This window comes from Orbicella faveolata, unplaced genomic scaffold, assembly GCF_042242905.1.
Source record: "Orbicella faveolata isolate gen_17 unplaced genomic scaffold, um_ofav_v1 contig_46, whole genome shotgun sequence".
Classification (NCBI taxonomy): domain Eukaryota; kingdom Metazoa; phylum Cnidaria; class Anthozoa; order Scleractinia; family Merulinidae; genus Orbicella; species Orbicella faveolata.
This window is the reverse complement of record NW_028301576.1, coordinates 31230093-31248347: the sequence shown is the minus strand read 5'-3', so window position 1 is coordinate 31248347 and position 18255 is coordinate 31230093. Positions and strand designations below refer to the sequence as shown.

Sequence of the window (18255 nt, the reverse complement as noted above, 5' to 3'; positions counted from 1 at the left end):
ATAGTGTTCTTGGAATTGACCCTAATGGAAACTGGGCTAATCGTTATACACGCTGGGAGGAATTTCAAGATTAAGCACAAATATAACTGATGCAAGTGTAAAACTGTAAAAACAACATTTACTTCATCATTAACTTTCAAGCCCCAAAATGATTTTCTACTTGGTAGTCAGTATTGGTAACATACCTTTACTCATGTCAAAAATATGCCAGTTTTATTCCAGGTTGAAAGTATTAATCAATTAGGACACCAGTAAATTCACTGAAATATTTCTATGTTGGTATATCTTAAACTTGCATGTTTTCCAACAAAGTGTCATTAATGAAAATTTTCAATTAGAAATAGATATCCTACCAATATTACCCTATCCTAGGAGAATTACATGATTAACACTCCAGTTAATTTCCAGAAATATACCTTTATTGGTTTTACAAAACCTTGACTACTCTCCAGCATTGAGTAATTAATGGAAAGTTTCAGCAATGGAATAAATATACCAACATTTTTCCAACCTATAAATAATTCATGTTTAACATACCAGTTTTATCCCTAAAATAAACCAGTGTTGGTACACAACAAAATTGGCTATTGCTCCAACATTGGGCTATCGGTGAAATATTTTAAACATGAAAACATAAACACATTGATATTCCAAGCTAGGATTATTAAATGATAAATATGCCAGTATGTTCCCTGAAATATGCCAATGTTGTTATGGTATTGTAATAATTTATTTCCCATTATTGGATTATTATTGGTATGGACAAGGGTGAAAATTCGTAGATACCAATTTTGTTTCAAGATTGGACTATTAAAACATTAATTTACCTATAAATTTCCAAGAAAACTCCACGGACTGTTTGGCATACCTTTTTGAAGTTTACCAATGTTGAATCAATATTGATATCATTGATGTTTTCCAATAATATTCCAATCGTGGTATCTTAAATGAGCGATTTTCCAATATTTTTCCGTATTGGAATCTCTATTTTTTTCCTGTGGATCATGGAAGTGCCAGTGAAGACGGAAGCTCTAGTTCTGAATTGTTTTCTTGTCCCGAAGAAGGTTGTGTCATGACATACCAAAGGCAATCCAGTCTTGAGCAACACATTTAATGTGGTAAGCACAAGCGAGTCCTGGAACAGATGCTCTTTGACAGAGCAATGTTAAGATATGCCTATGAGCTTGAAAAAGGTGGATCCAAAGTTGTAGAACTGTGCAACATGGCATGCTCAAGAAAAGAAACCGATTGCCAAGTTGCAAATCTTCCTCTTCCCATGTTGTTACATAATCAGCTTATGTAGTTCTATTTATTCGGTCACCTTTCAGGCATAGTCATAATGCAGAGTGTTTGACAATTAGTATGCATTGTCCCGCAAGCCCAAATATATGCAGAGACGCTTCTGGAACTTTCTAAGATTTACATAAGTATAAAAACTTGTAGGTTTAGCTTGGCATTTCATTCATTATTAGTGTGTGTGTTCAAGCGATAAAACTTTTGCCAACCGGAGTAGTTAACACATGTGCTGGGCTCTGAAGTGTTCCTTCACTTGGAAAACAAGGTTTAATTCAACTCAAAAGGACTACCTTCAGAAGAAATTTGAGATAGAAGAGAAAACTGGAAGGAAGCTTCAAGATCTAGTGAAGTCCTGCACTTGCTCAAAGTAATCTGTTAATGCTGTCATATGCTCTTGGTCATTTTGAAGAGCCAACAAAATATTTAAGGTAATTGCTCTGAATTACATTGTGCATCCCTGAAAAGGCCGGTTTTCACATCATTGGTGCACGTGCACAAGCGCATGCTATCACAGGAATCCTACGCTTGCACATCCATGCATTAGATCTTAGGTTATGCAATAGTCAACGTATAAGGATTTCTATGGGAAAAATGGTTATATTCCTAATCCTAAAACATACGAAAAAGCAAGTATGAATAAAAATAAACCTAATTCGCTTGAGGTGTTTGTTTCCCTGTTTCACGTGAGGTTTTCTAGGCCAATTCATGGCAATTTGGGGCTCATAAACCTCACCAGAAACAAGGCAACACACACCTGAAGTTAGGAAGGTTTATTTTTACTTATACTCCTTCATATATTTTAGGGTTGAGAATACAACCGTTTTCCCATAAATTGATACAAATCCTTATATTCCAACTGTTGTGTAACCTGAGCACTACTGTAGAATACGGACTCTCATTTTTGTGGTTGGGCTACTTGTGGAGTAAATATATAACATTAAGAGATTTCCTTCAAGCTAAGATCAACAGCAAAATAAATGCTCGTTTTAATTACATAATTTTGGTAAATACTGATTATTCTCTTTCAGTTGAAAATTTAGACTAAAATATTTTGGAAGGAAAAAAATGATATGGCTAAAAATGCGCACAAAACCATTACTCAAGGATTCAAACAATATTATGGTCTTAAAAACAACCACTTGAGGAACATTTTGAGTTGTTGTTTAAAATTGTGTTTTTTTCCTCATAAATTATATATTACATTGTTCCACGTGCTCTAGACTTTGCTTTCAGTTACTGCAAAATGTAATGTGAACCGATAAGATAACGTACTTGATTAGAACCAGTACAGGCATTAACCGGGATAAGATTGTGCCATCATATGGCTTTTCCGAGCACAATGACCTTTCTTTTTTACTGTATTTTTCAAAGGAGTGTTTCCTAGGGAACATTAACAATAAAACTTAAAACTTGTTGAACAATGTTTGCTTCTGAGGAATCACCTTAGGAGACTAAAAATATTTTGATGTTTTTTAGCAAAATGGGCTGGTGGCACTGGACCCCGGGATACGATCTACCACTGTAATGTTTATTTGTCTACCAGTGTTATGATCTGCAAATTTCAGACAGGCAGTGAATAGCATTAATAGTGTAACTTAATTGATCAAACAACCAAAGTAGAAAAGATGGATTTTTTCCCAGTATGATTGAAATGCAAACGCAATTTCTTCCTTGGCTAATTCAATTCAAGAAATTCTGGGTTTTCTAACTGAGTTTGAGCATATTGTGTAGGTACAAATTTCCTACCCAGCTAGAAGAGCTGAGATGCCGTCACGCAGTTAGTAGTTTGAAAATTTATGGTATTTCCACTTGACCTTGTTTGTCAGTCAATGATTCAATTGCCATAAAAAAAGAGGACTGGTTAAGTGCATCTCTAAAATGGCTACTGTATTATAAGATATCAGTGAAATTAATAACTGAGCCATCTTCTGGAAATAAGCAAGTGTTAAAATCATTTCCCGGAGCACTTTAGTCACATTCTTTATCAAGGATGTCATGGGTGTTATAATGCAAATGAAAAAAATTGTATATATTTATACTAACCCTAAACAAAAACATTTTCCATTATTTTATCCACATGTTTCAACAGATGCATAAAAAAAATTACGTCAATTTGCTTTTTTACAATAACAAGACCCAAAATGGTCAAATGCTGGCAATAAATGAGGGGAAAACACAGTGTAAACCTGCCGTAAACAAAGATAACCCTTTGCCATTAATTAATACAAGGGTGAATGAAAAATGGCATTGTCATATTGTTGGTGCTCCATACATAATTTAACTTAATTCGAGGTTTCTCATCCTACCCATGAGGGACAGTTATGTGGCAGAGGCCTATTAGAAACATGTTGCCCGGAAACTCTAGACACTTAAGTGGCAGTTCTCTTTTATCTCTTCGTCATACAGGCTTGGTAAGTTGCATCAAGAACTTCTTTGATGTTTCTTAATTTGGCCTTTGTCCACTCCAGTGGCTTCACATGTCTTGGAGGAGGACCAGTGGTTTCTTCCCTTTCCCCTTCATCACTCTCCTGTGATGACATGAAGTTGGCCACGTTATCTAATTCCGACAAAGTCTCTATTCTTTCTTTGTCCTTTGCAGAGGTTAGCTGTTTGAACCATCTCTTGTCAATAGTTCAGTTTCTGAAAAGAGAGCGAAAACTAGATCAAGAGCTGATTGTGGCTGAATAGGATATAATAAGCTAGGCCCTAATAAAGAGTTGTTTTCATATGTCGATAAAATTCCAGACAATCGGAAATTTCACTGTTTCCCTACCGTCCTAGATTTTGCTGGTATATCGGAAAAATGCCATATGTTCTGTCACAATTCTCTCGATATTCGGTGTTTGGACCTGGAGCCAAGCAATTAAAAGGAGGGTGGAAGATTCGTAACAAGATCTTTTAGATCTTATAACTGTAACCGGACGTGGCAGCTATGCAAGTAGGAACGAGGAGGATTCAAGGATTTTCCCTTAAGCAGTTTATTGAAAGCCCAAATTCATCAGAAAACTAATACAGCAAAGTAAAATAAATGGTAACCACTAATAGACTATACCTTGCTAGAAGCAAGTCTGACCTTTATCTTCTTCTGCAGCTCTGTTCTTTCAATCTCTTCGGTTCACAAAACTCAACTGAAGTACAGGCTACAACTCTCCTCTTTTTATACCAAAGCGACGAGTAGGGGAACACAATATAGCACGTACCAAGATATTTAAAATTGATTTTACCAAGCCAACCTAACCACTTCTTTCGTAGTTAAACACGTGGGAAAGGATTTCCTTTGCATAATTTCATTATCCTAAGGTGATAAGCTAACTTTTAGCAATTAAAATAGTTTGTCGAAAGGTAACCGCAAAACCCTGGTGGCACTAATGCATTTTAGCAACTATGTGTGGTTTGAGTACACCCAAAGAAACATACCAAAACAATGCGTAGGCTTACCTAAACTAAAAGCGGAAAATTCCTGAACACAAAATTATGAAGCGAAGCAATGAAATCTTTGAATATCTAGAAATATTGACATGGTGAAATTACACGTCTAGTGACCCTGTCACATAAACGCACTTTTAAAATTTAATTGTTTTCTTAGCACTACAGTCAATGCAGTGCACATTCCAAAGCAGTCCTTGATGATTCATTGATTACTATAAACACCACATCACTTGATCAACACAAACTCTATTATTGCACCATCAATCGTAGCCATTGTGAAATCTCCGATGATGTAATAGTCTTAATCAGGAACTTTCTTCGGGGAATATGTATGGACATGAAGATATGAGCACTATTAACAACAGCTTTCTTTATTTAAAGCCACAGTTAAATTTAATTGTTTTTTCCTTGAGTAAAGGGCTAGTAAAGAAGTCACACGAGTCACATAATTCAAGAATTACATTATCCACCGCTGTCTTAAGAATGGTGGTTATTTCCCTACCAATGACGTAATCCTTGCGTGTTCTGACACGTTCTTTGCTTGGCTTGCAAATATTTAATTTTCCTTCTGATCTCTGAACTCGCTTCAATAAGAGCTCAACAATTCACTTCTCTTGTCTAAAAGTACGAAAACTACTTGGAAAACTAAAAGACTCGCTCCTGGCGAAATAAACTTGCAAAGTAAACAAGATCTTATTTGTCATGAGGTGAAAGTGAAAGCTGCAATGTCAGCGCATTCCATGGCCAACGTAATAACTTTTCTAGCATATTTATTATTCCCTTTGAATCCAATGCTTCGATAAAACCAAAAGAAAATATATTTTACACACAAATAAAGAAAACAGTATCCGTAGCACTGCCTGTGCATTAATGTTTCAACAGCTTTTGGCAAATAAACATCACAGGTTGTGGTTATTCAAAATTTGGCCAAGAGGAAGTTTGGGTCTGGTCAACGACAAAAAAAATAAACCACGGGTTGAACATGAACTGTGCGCAGCCCATGGCTGCACAGTTAATAATTGCCGACCCATCACTGTAATCTGGGATGTGTCGGGAAATAGAAATGCTCCTGATTTCTCTGATTTGTCGCTGACCATCCCAGATGATCAAGAATGTCTACAATTTTCTGCTTTCATTAGTCTGAAAATTTCTGGGACAGTTGCAAAACAGTGCAATCCCTGATCGTCTCGGATTTTTTATTTATTTATTTAATTTATTTACTACAATTTAATGGCAATTAAATCTAAGTCTAAAGGCATACACAAACAGGCAAAGCCATAAGGATAATCTGTAAAAGAGTGGAACACTCCATGCAAGACAGATCACCATGTAGCTAATCTAAATAAATAATCGTGTAATAAGAATCAAGAAAAAATTTTCCCTACCTATTTAAACAAGCCTTAAGGCAGACACACTTTATTGAGCACACACTTGGCCTGCCATCCTGGGCCGGATGGTTCAAAGGCCAGTTAACACTAACCCAGGATTAAAAGTTAACCGAAGTATTAATTTTCCTTGCAAAAAAATGTTTTTTACTGCTTGCATTTAGTGTAGTTCGAGCTTAGTCAAGCTTAAAACTGAAGGACAAACAGTATATATAGCTAAATCAGGTTTTGAACAACCCAGCCCTGAAATGTTACCTTTGCAAGTGCAAATATTTTCACGGTTCATATTAGTGTATAGATTTAAAGAAGCGAACAGAATAATCTATCAGGTGGTCTTAAGAGTCCCTGTTCATAAATATGGAAAATAACTCGGCAAGGGTCGAAAATTCGATTTTGTTCAAATTTTCATGGTAGATAGGCTAGGGCATGACAAAAACTACTGGATAGTTTTTTTGGCAAAATATCTTTTTATTTGAAAGAACTGTGCAGATTACCAAATTCCATTTAAATCGTCATTTGACGCACCATTTTATTAAACAAGTTTGAGAGCCTCGCATGCAAAACCACATCATTTTTCTGTCTTTAAAAGCGAAGCCACGTGTGGATTAGGGCTTAACAGGAGCTCGAACTACTCGAACGCACATTGTAATTCAAGGAAACCAGGTCACAGTAAAATCAATCGTTAGCGTTTATTGGAAGGAGCGATGAATCAACAATATAGAAATCAGGATAACAAAATAGAGATGAACTTGTGATGTGAAGTCGTAGTAACGATTGTAATTGTGTGGTTCGAACTAAAAGCAAAACGATACAAAAGGCTTATGTAAGCTAATACTAGTTACGATACAAAAGATAAATCAAGGACACCGATAGAACATAAATCTTAAACTATAACGACACGATTACAACTAAAATATATGTAGCAAAGACTTACTTTGATCTTGCGCCCACGAGGGTAGCAATGGTACGAACGATAGCTTAGCACGATAGCGGTGATAGCGATAGCATAAAATAACAGCGAAAACGTAGATGGCGTAACTAAACTGATAAAAATGTGGTGTCTGTAATTACTTGATTCCAAAGGTTATATTGCAAAACTTGCATTGATCACAACAATCACAGCATGAATAGCAAAACTTAAAAAAATGTACATAATCGTTAATAAGTAATAGTTATTTAAACAAAACAAAGAAGAAAACGAGTTATGAAAGTAACATTCCGGCCCCTTTAAAGGCGGTAACATCAGGCAAACGTCTTTAACTAAAACACTATAATAAAGTCCTTATAATAAAAAGAAGAAAAAACAAAACAAATTTCAGTTCATTTCTGATCAGCGGCCTCCAACAGAACAACTTTATCTATTGGTCTAGTGAGAACGGATGTTCTCGTCTTCACTTTTAGACTCCGTACTAAGCCGTCATCTCGGCTCTCATGAACCTCTAGTACTCTTCCAAGTGGCCACGAACCGCGTGGAGTAGATTCATCATGGACCAGGACCACATCATTGACGGCGAAGTTTCTACTGGCTTTGTTCCACTTCTGTCTCTCTTGTAGAGCTGGCAGGTATTCGCGCATCCAGTGACGCCAGAACACGTCAGCTAGGTACTGCACATGACGCCATGAAGCTGTCGTCTTTGACAAATGCTCCCGGTGGCAATGTGGGACCTGACCGCAAGAGTAGCAGGTGATTGGGTGTTAGGGTCTCTGGATCCCTGGGGTCATCTGAAACCTTAGTTAATGGGCGTCCATTGATGATGGATTCCACTTCGCACAGCAAGGTATGCAGCCCTTTGTCGTCCAGCAGTTGGTCTTGCAGAAGTGCTTTCATCACCTTACGGGTTGTCCGGATACATCTTTCCCAGACGCCGCCGTGATGCGAACCAGCTGGAGGGTTGAAAACCCATTTGATGTTCTTAGCTAGCAGGAAGTCATGAATCTTCTGCTGATTCCAATCTTGGATGGCTTCTTGCAGTTCCTTCTCTCCTCTGACAAAGTTACTGCCATTGTCAGATCGTATGCATTGAGGTTGGCCTCTTCTCGCGATAAAACGCCTTAAAGCATGGATGAAAGAATCGGTGTCTAGGCTATGAGCAACTTCGATATGAACCGCGCGAACTTGCAGACAGGTAAATAGGACACCATATCTCTTTACTGCACTTCCACGACGTACAAGCAGGGGGCCAAAACAATTGACTCCAACATGGCTGAAGGGAGGTTCGGATGGGCAAACTCTGTCCTCGGGCAAATTTGCCATCTTCTGTTGTCCCACGGATGCCTGTGTCCTCTTGCAGTGGAAGCATCCGTTCAGAACTCGGCGTAGGGAGATTCTCGCTTGAACAATCCAATATCTCTCTCATCATTGACAGCGTATGCTCAAGACCAGAGTGACCACAGCATAGATGATAATGATGAATGATGAGGTCGGACACGTGATGCTGCTTTGGTAGTTTGACTGGATGTTTAGCATCTTCACTGATCGTTGAGCGTTGGAGGCGACCTCCTAAACATATAAGACCTCTCAAAAGGATTGGGTCCAATTTGCATATGTGGCTTGATTTCTGCACGCTCTTTATCTTCAGGGGGTTTGTGGCTTCAGAGGCAGAGCCCTGTAAAGATAGCAACTCGTCGTTGAAACAGCAACTTTGGACAACCTTGATGATTTCTCTTTCGGCTTCCTCTAGCTCGTGGACCTTCAAGGCATCAATCTTCTGATCGTGGTGGGACTGCAGCAGGTCTCCTTTCTGTCTTCTGGTGACGGCATTTTGCAGCCGATTTCTGTATTGGAGTATCCACGCCACGAACCTCTTTAACGAGTACCACAACGAAAATCGCTTGAAAACTTCCACAACATCATAATCTGGAGGACAGGTCATGGTTGCAAATGTGGCAGCAACTTCTTCTAAAGGTTTCTGTTTGATCTCCTCGTAGATCACAGCGGGCATCTGGGGCCAATTTTCTTCGGACAGCCAAAGGAATTCTGGACCCTTTGTCCAGCGGTTACTTCTGATGATAGCCTCGGCTGATAAGCCTCTTGAGGCGTCGTCAGCGGGGTTCGTCTTTGTTCCAACGTAATGCCATTGGCTTGGGATGGATTGCTCGCGAATAGCAACGACTCGGTTAGCCACGAAGGTTTTGTACCTTCTTTCACCGTTAGCGATGTAGCGCGGGACACAAGTGCTGTCCGTCCAGTAGAAGGAGTCGTTGATAGGGAGTTCTATCTCTTGGCGTATCATTCTGTCCAGCCTCGTGGAGAGCACAGCGGCAGACAGTTCCATTCTTGGGATGGTCACTGGCTTTAGAGGTGATAAGCGGGATTTTCCCATAACGAACGAGCAGTGAACTTCGTGCTGGGCATTTACGAGCCTGAGGTAGGAAACAGCACCATAGGCCACCTGAGAGGCATCAGAGAAGTGGAGGAGTTGGCAGGAACTGATATCACCAAAATTCGGAGGCTTGAAGCACCTATCGATAGAGAACTGCTCCAGTCTAGGTAGCTCTTCCAACCAACTCTTCCAGCATATTAGATCCTCTTCAGGGATTAAGTCGTCCCAACCAAGTTGCTTCCTGCAGAGATTTTGAAGGAGAATCTTGGCAGAAAGATGGAAGGGAGCCACAAAGCCGAGTGGATCGTAGATCGAGCTGATCATGGAGAGGATTCCTCTTCTGGTGGGTGGTTTATCTTTGGTAGCAATTTTAAAGCCAAACGTGTCTGAAGTCACATGCCATTGTACCCCAAAGGCTCTCTCTGTAAGGGTGTGGTCGAAGTCCAAATCTCTGACGGACGCTGCCCGATCCAACTCAGGGACAGATTCAACGACCTTGCGCTTGTTTGACAGCCACTTGGTTAGCCGGAAACCTCCTCGTTTCAAGAGTTGTGATAACTCGCTCAATAGATGGATAGCATCTTCTTCTGAATCAACGGATTTTAAGCAGTCATCCACGTAGAAGTTTCGCTCGACCGTTCTTACAGCCTCACTGGTGAAATCTGCTTGATTATCTGCCGCAGTCTTTTTCAAAGCAAAGTTGGCACAGCTAGGGGAAGATACAGCCCCAAATAGATGGACGGTCATGTATTCTTCTGGCTCTAGATCCAGATTTCCATCAGGCCACCAGAGGAAACGTAATGCACTGCGGTCTTCAGGGTTCACACGAACCTGGTGGAACATCGCTTCCACGTCTGACATAAATGCTACCGGATCCTGGAGGAATCTTGTCAATACTCCGACGAGGGAATTTGTAAGATCCGGCCCCTGTAAGAGTTCATCATTGAGAGACTTGCCGTGGTACTTGGCGGAACAGTCAAACACGACACGTACCTTTCCTGGTTTGGCTGGATGTTGGACGGCGTGGTGGGGGAGATACCATGTCTTGCCTTGTGCTTCGGCTGGTTGGGCTTTAGTTGCGTATCCCTTTTTCAAGAGGTCTTTGATGCAATCTTTATACTTGGACCTCAGCTCTGGGTCTCTTGATAGGCGCCGTTTTAGCAGCTTAAGGCGATGGTCAACAACTGACCTATTGTTCTCCAAACAAGGGGGGTCGTTCTTCCAGGGTAGGGCAAGCTGATAGTGGCCATTCTCCAGATTGATAGAGCCCCTCATTAACTCCATAGCGTGCTTATCGTTAGCTGACATCAATCTAGCTTCACTATATGCTGAGTCATTGAATTCCATGTCGCAGTAAGTTTGAAACTGTTCATTTAGTCGCAGGTCGGCCTTTATGAAGTTAGCGGTGCGAGTGTTAGTGTTCGTAACCTTGCCTAGTGGACCATTTACCACCCAACCGAGGGTGGTTCTTGTAACGTACGGTCCTCCATTCTGACTCGGAATAACCTGCTTAGGCTCAAGGATTTCTGGAGCGTCGCTGCCAATGAGCAAGCCGACATCTGCATCAATATTGGGGATCTTGACTTCAGAGAGATATTGCCACCTTTTCACATCTTGTTGGTTCGCGACACTTTCGGTAGTAACAGGCAGGCTCGGTCTTGTGAACACGATTGGGAGCTCGAAGAGATTCTCCTCATCCAAGTCCAGTACTTCTAAGCTAACAACACGACAATCGGTTTTGCTATTCTCCTTTTCCATAGTCGTTAATGACAACGTGGTTTTCTTTCCCGACAAGTTCAGTTCCTTAGCTAGCTTCTCTGAACAGAAAGATGCGTTGGAGCCATTGTCCAGAAATGCGTAGGTTTGAATCATCCAATCAGAGCCCTTTGCTTTCACTTTAACTGGCAAGATAGCAAGACCGGTTGCAGATGCTTGAATTTGTTCGTTGTGTGGACCTAGAGTTTCATTTCTTCCATCGACAAAGCCGTTGTGAACCTTCTGATTGTCCACTTGCTGTGTAGCCCCTGTACCACTGGCTCCGCTGGCTCCGGAAGCGATATTAGCGGCTGGTCCATTATTCTTGGGATGCAAGAAGGAGTGTTTGGTGTGGACATTGCAACCAGTTACGCGACAGAAGCTTTCTTTCGGACAAGAGTTGGAGAAGTGGCCAGGCACAAGGCAGTTATAGCAAATGTTCTTAGAGTGGACAAAATTAAATCTGTCTTTCAGAGACTTCTTCTTAAACTCGTCGCAACAGGACAGCCAATGTCGGGCATTACAGAGAGGACATTTCTGGTTGTTACCGTTAACTGGTGTGTGGGTTTTCTGCTGTGAGACCGCGTCGATGGCAAAGTTGGACGCCTTAAGGGGTGGCTTGCTTCTGAACTTCGATCCTCTGGGAGGTACTGGGTTGTCCTTCGTAACATTTCCAAAGATGGCGTGTGTGGCAGCTCGAGCCTTTGAGGTAACAAAATTATTTATGTCTTCTATGGTAATTTCCCGTTCTTCCATTTTGGTGTTCCTGTCAGCGACGTCATGCCACTTCAGTTTCAATCCATATGGCAGCCTGTTAACGATCATTTTTAGGGTATCTGGATTCTCCACTTTGTTAAGATAGCCGATTTCCTTAAGAGTATTCTTGCAGCTAGTGAGCAGAATCGAGAACCACCGTAGTGCGGAGCTATCCTCTGCTTTAATGGGTGGTACCTTTGTTAACTTGTTAACGTAGGCAGTAGCAGTCCGGTAGCTTTGACCGTATCATTTCTTAAGTAGACTTCTAGCTTCCTGATATCCTTCCTCAGGTTTCATAGATAAACAGCTGGACACTAACTCTTGTACTTCTCCGGATGTATATTGCACCAGGTAGTATAATCTTGCGCTATCACTGGTGGTTTTGCTTTCGATTACGTTTTGGAAGGCTCGTATGAATCCCCAGTACTCAATAGGGTCTCCGCTAAAAGTAGGCACCTCTGGCGGAGGGAGCGTCAGGGCAAGTGTGCTCTCTTGTTGTCGCTGGAGTAACTGTTGCATCACGGAATTCTGCTGGCTTTGAGTAGCTAACAACCTTTAAAGAAACGTGTCGGGTGGGCCACAAGCTTCTTTCGCAGGTTCCTCTTTAACAGTAAGCAAAGAAGACGGCTTAACTACTGGCTTCAGGTCATCACATGGCCAACTGTCGGCATTTGGGTTGAGAGGTTTGCTAACTTTAGGAACTTCAGTAAAATTCTGGGGTCTATTATCAGTCTTATCCAATGTTGGCTCGTTTTCTGGCGGTTGGGATTCTGATGAGCAACCGATTACTGCGCTTTCGGAGTATGTAGGCCGGCTGGCAACTGGATCTAAAGATCTAGGGCTTGCCACGTGATCTGCCTCTGCTTCTGCGTATATCAACTCCTCAGCTTGTGCCTTTCCGATCTCTGTTTGGAGTTCCAAAGCTCTTCTTCGTTGCTGGATGCTTAGCTCTTCCATTTGGAGGGCGTGGAACCTTTCAAGGTTCTCAGCTTTGGCTTGTAAAACTGCTCGTTTAGCGGCGGCCTTCGTCTTAGCGGCTGAAATTGAACTCGCGCGGGAACTTGCGTGAGAACTTGCATGGGAGCCAGTCGACGAACCTTTTCTCGAGTGGTGAGATGACTTTGAACTGGCACGAGAACCGGCATTGCTAATTGAATCCTCAGGGCATAACTCTTCTTGTGGTAACCTTGTTTCAGTAGCTGTTGACGAGATCCAATTACCAACATCGTGTGCCAAATCCGTTCCTAAGAGAACTGCGGCGTCATAATAATCATTCAACTCTTTAATTTCGTTTTCGTCACGAAGTTGAGAATGATAAGCGGCATGGGCTTCCTTAAACTCTTGTAAGAGTTGTTTGAATTCTTCGATTCTGTCCTTTACTAGATTGTAATTCTTAGAATTCAGCATCAACCCTTTTATTTCGTTTTGGGCCTTAGTAAGAATTCCCTTCTTAGAACTTCTGCTTTTAAGCTGTAGGAGTTTTTCGGATCGAACTCCGTCCCAGTCAAGAGTAACATTTTCTAGCCTGACTCTAGAAATAGTTCGAAGTGATTCATGTTCACCATCTGTGGTTTGTTCGCTTTCTTTGTCGGCCATAACCGGTGTAGGATTTCCACGCGCGTGTTGTGGAACGTGATAGCTTATTGCATAACTTGAAGTGAACAACACGTGTTTCAACGGTTATGTTAGCTAGTGTAGCTAAAGTCCTCGTAAAGGTAGAAAATCCAACAATAAATGATGGACAACGCGAAACTTTTCGTCAAATTCGAACTGATGTGACTTTCCAGGAGCGAAGCCACGTATGGATTAGGGCTTAACAGGAGCTTGAACCACTCGAACGCACATTGTAATTCAAGGAAACCAGGTCACAGTAAAATCAATCGTTAGCGTTTATTGGAAAGAGCGATGAATCAACAATATAGAAATCAGGATAACAAAATAGAGATGAACTTGTGATGAGAAGTCATAGTAATGGTTGTGATTGTGTGGTTCGAACTAAAAGCAAAACGATACAAAAGGCTTATGTCAGCTAATACTAGTTACAATACAAAAGATAAATTAAGGGCACCGATGGAACATAAATCTTAAACTATAACGACACGATTACAACTAAAATATATGTAGCAAAGACTTACTTTGATCTTGCTCCCGCGAGGGTAGCAATGGTAGGAACGATAGCTTAGCACGATAGCGATGATAGCGATAGCATAAAATAACAGCGAAAACATAGATGGCGTAACTAAACTGATAAAAATGTGGTGTCTGTAATTACTTGATTCCAAAGGTTATGTTGCGAAACTTGCATTGATCACAGCAATCACAGCATGAATAGCAAAACTTAAAAAAAATGTACATAATCGTTAATAAGTAATAGTTATTTAAACAAAACAAAGAAGAAAACGAGTTACGAAAGTAACAGTGATTATCACTGCATCTAAGTCAAAAGCAGCTAAGTCATTTGTAGATAGTTGCTTGCTTTACACTACACCAAAATATTACGTTTGATCATCATGGTTTGATGGCTTGGATCCTTGCTTGCAGCGTTTCCTTGTTTCTTTGTCACGCAATGCTGTCATCGCATTTTAGGGGGTAGGGGTAGGACAATTTCTATCCATAACACGTAAGGTTCCAAATGGCTTGGAACCACTGGGAGCACACAATCTTGTTGAGTACGAAGAGATTAAATTATGAAATAAAAAGAACGAATAGTTTACCATTGCCCCTGTTGTTATCTTTTACTAGACCACCACTGTACATGCCCTGCATAATACAGTAACACTAAACTTGTATTTAGGTCTTTTCGCGCTGTGCAATTATTTTTGGATTACATATAATAAAATGGGCTACTCTATGGGAAGTCATATCAGTCAAAAGTGGTATCAATTCATGATTGGTGATCAAGAAATCAATTGCAATGGTTGAGTTTATCCACTGGTGATTGAAAATGTCCATCACTGTAATTGAGATTGTCGATCACTATGGTTGAGATTATCAATTGCTGATTGAGAATGATCATCGCTATGGTCCAAAAAGTGATTGAATATCAAGACTGACGATTGCTATCATTAAAAAAAAGATTGGTGTCTGAAAACGATCATCCACGAATTGACCATCCAGAACACCTACCGCCATGATCGAGAAATCCAGTTGCAACTGAGAAGTGGAAACGCCTGGTATTAAGGGAGGGATAGTTCACATATTTTGACATGAAGTATCCTAAGAATTTACTTTGTGATCTAAGATGGCGGCTGATGATTGGAGTACTTGAGATATCGAGGAATTCCTTGACTCCATGAAACAATGCTTTGACAATGTGGATCAGGTGCTTGCTGATGAAAATGCTTCTATTCCATGAGACTACTAAGAGAGTAGGCTAGAAGACCATTTCCAAATTGTTAATGCAATCCTATAGTGGTAAGCTTAAAAACACAAGAGCTAGCAATTGAAACTTCATGTATTCGAAACTATGTAACTGGAGTCCATTGACAAAAGCGCCCTTATTTCCACGCAGTGGTGGACAAACAGCCTTGGTACAACCCACTCACAGATGGGCAGCCCAACTTTTGTGAAGCAGTGTGTATACTGTACTCCCGTGCCGCCCATAACTGGCTGTGACAAGTCTTGGCCTTCATTCTACTTCTGACGTCATCACTTTTGACCAAAATTGGCATCATCTATGCTTAACTTCTGCAGGAGGAAAAGATCTTTCCAATGATACCCAGATCAGAGTGATCAGCTCAGTGGAGCTTGAAATATGCACGAAAATGAGCAAAAAGTTGAGTGAAAAACTCAGAGCAAAATTTCTTGTGACTACACATGGCTACTCCATGGTAAAAATTGCCCATCTTGATGATGCTTTCTCAGAATGTTTTGAACTGGAAGCAAGCCAAGTAGAAGGTCAACCACTGCAGCAAAAAGAAAAGAAATGGAGAAAAAGGAATGGCGAAAAAACATAAAAAAATTTAAAAGCGTAAAGACGTAGGTCACTTTCTTGTCCAAAAACTCCAAATTTTGATTTCAGCACATGCCTGAGCAAAAATGTCGTAAAACGCAATGCTACTGGAAAGAAACGCATGCTGTCATGTTGCAAATGCCTTTTTGAGTAGATTGGAGTTAATTTAGTCCACATCCAGCCTGAAAATCTCCAAAATGTCCAAAAAATGCTCTTTTTGGCAAAATGCTGCAGGAGTCAATGGGTTAACAACACAAGCAAATGAATCTATTTGCAAATATGTAACTGGAGTCCATTGGCTAATGTGCCAATATTTCAACTTAAGGATGGACAAACAGCCTTGGCACAGCCCACTCAATGGTGGGCTGCCTTACTGATAATTGAGCAGTTCATATACTTAAAGGCTGGATAAACCTAAAAACAAAATAGCAAGTTTACTTTAAAGTCATTCATATAGAGTAAAAATATTGAATCACACTTCACAAAAAAATGTAGAAAAAGTATTGAACTTTGCAACTAAAGAGTGATGAGACTACTTTTTAGGGTTTAAAAGATTGCCCCCCTGGATCTGTTCCAGGAGTAGCATCTGACTGCAAAACCTTTACATGTATTACGTGTATATGGCATTTAAACAGGACAGATTTTTCTTTGTTTTTAAACATGTACACTGTAACTTAACTTTTAATTACATGGTTGCCACAGAAATTACTTTTCAAAATTCCGAGTTTTCCCTGATAAAAACAAAATTTCCCTGACCAAATAAATACCAGTACAATATGCAAGATACAGCAGAGGCCTCTAGCCTCCCCTTACGCTGTTCTTTCCATTTTGTTTAATCCTTTGTTTGAAGAATTCAAGTTTTTACCTAACTTGAAAAGGACAGTATGCTTTTTTTTATTAACGAAAGACATCTTTGAGATCACAACAATCTGACATGCTTCTACCAGCCTTCAATGGTTTTAAATGTAAATCAGTGGAGATATAATTTCAATTTTCCTTGACATTTCTTCAGAATTTCAATTTCCCATGAAAATTCGCTGGCTATGAAGAATTTTATTTTTCCCTGGCCATTTCCTGGCCTGTGGCAACCATGAATTAACTGTAGATGTATAATAAACAGAAAAAGTATTACCAACCTGGCATCTGTCAAAAACCCTGCAAAATCATCCCACTGCTTCACCAGTTCTTTATAGGTCTTTCTCACTGCATCCTGTACATGCAGACAAAAAGTTACATGCTTTTCATTATGGATAGTCTGTACAATTTCTGCAAAGCACCACCTATTTATGCTCAGTCAATGAAAACGAAGTGCATGCTTTACCCTTTTATGAGGAATCACCAGCCAACAATAGCCCTTTCCCAAGATATTTGAATTGCAGAGGAATCTGGGAACGCGTAGCTCGAAAGCGAGGCTAGGGTAAGTACAATTTCCAATATGGCAGAAGACAAATGGCCACAAGTAAGTTCCCGCAAAGACAAACTGCAGAAATGGCTTAGAGCACGTGGTTGGAAAACAACAGGCAGAAAACAAGAACTTATTGAGCGTGTAATTAAAGCGAGGAACGATGGGACTGAGACAATCGAGGCGGCCAAGAGCAGATTGGAGAGAAAATTTGGTGGTGCAGCTCCAGAGGAATTTCAACGCCGCCTTCATGATGTCCTCTGCGGAATAGATGGTGTTGTGAGCATTGCCGATGACATCATTGTCATAGGTCGCGGTGAATCCCTGACAGATGCCTCCCGAGACCATGATGCCACTGTCTTAAACTTGCTGAGTCGTCTCTCTCAGCATAACCTTGAACTCAACCCGGACAAGATCAAGTTCAAAATGTCAACTGCACCGTTCATGGGTCACATCCTTACTCCAGAGGGACTCAAACCTAGTATAGAGATAGTTACTGCTGTTCTTGACATGCCTCAACCTCAAGATAAGGCAGCCACCCGTTGCTTTCTGGGGATAATCACTTACCTGTCCAAATTTTGCCCAAATCTTAGTGAAGTAGTCCGTCCTCTTCATGACCTCACCCACATCAAGCAAGATTTCCTCAGGTCTGAACAACATAGCAAAGCTCTCATACAGGCCAAGGAGCTAGTTTCCAAAGCACCTTGTCTTTGCTACTTTGATGTTAAGGCTTTTGTCATACTCCAAATGGATGCTTCTGATTATGGTCTGGGCACTGCACTGCTCCAACCTGCCACAAACGCCATCAACTCTTCCAACATACAGTGGCAACCAGTGGGCTACTGCTCCAGTTCTCTTTCACCAACTGAACAGCGCTATACTCAAATTGAGAAAGATATCCTTGCTATCGTTCACGCCTTCCACAAATTTGATCAACTCCTTTTTGGAAAGTCAGAT

General features: G+C 40.6%; 1 protein-coding gene across 1 annotated transcript; it reads right to left on the bottom strand.

Annotated features, from left to right (window-relative positions):
* Positions 1 to 7704: 7704 nt before the first annotated feature.
* On the bottom strand, positions 7705 to 12463 carry LOC149099703 (uncharacterized). Its single transcript, XM_089276894.1, has 3 exons — positions 12264 to 12463; positions 8250 to 12077; positions 7705 to 8161 (listed from the first exon to the last, which is right to left on the bottom strand). Exons 1-3 carry the CDS (start codon positions 12461 to 12463, stop codon positions 7705 to 7707), a joined length of 4485 nt encoding a protein of 1494 aa, XP_089133020.1.
* Between the last annotated feature and the right edge of the window lie 5792 nt (positions 12464 to 18255).

Excerpts from the sequence above, each read along its gene's own strand:
- LOC149099703 (XM_089276894.1), bottom strand. The coding sequence starts at position 12,463 with ATGCAACAGTTACTCCAGCGACAACAAGAGAGCACACTTGCCCTGACG. Across the intron at positions 12,078-12,263 it reads ACATCCGGAGAAGTACAAGA|CTGCAAGAATACTCTTAAGG; the intron begins GTTAGTGTCCAG and ends TCTGCTCACTAG. Across the intron at positions 8,162-8,249 it reads AAGTGCAGTAAAGAGATATG|GCGTTTTATCGCGAGAAGAG; the intron begins GTGTCCTATTTA and ends CCATGCTTTAAG.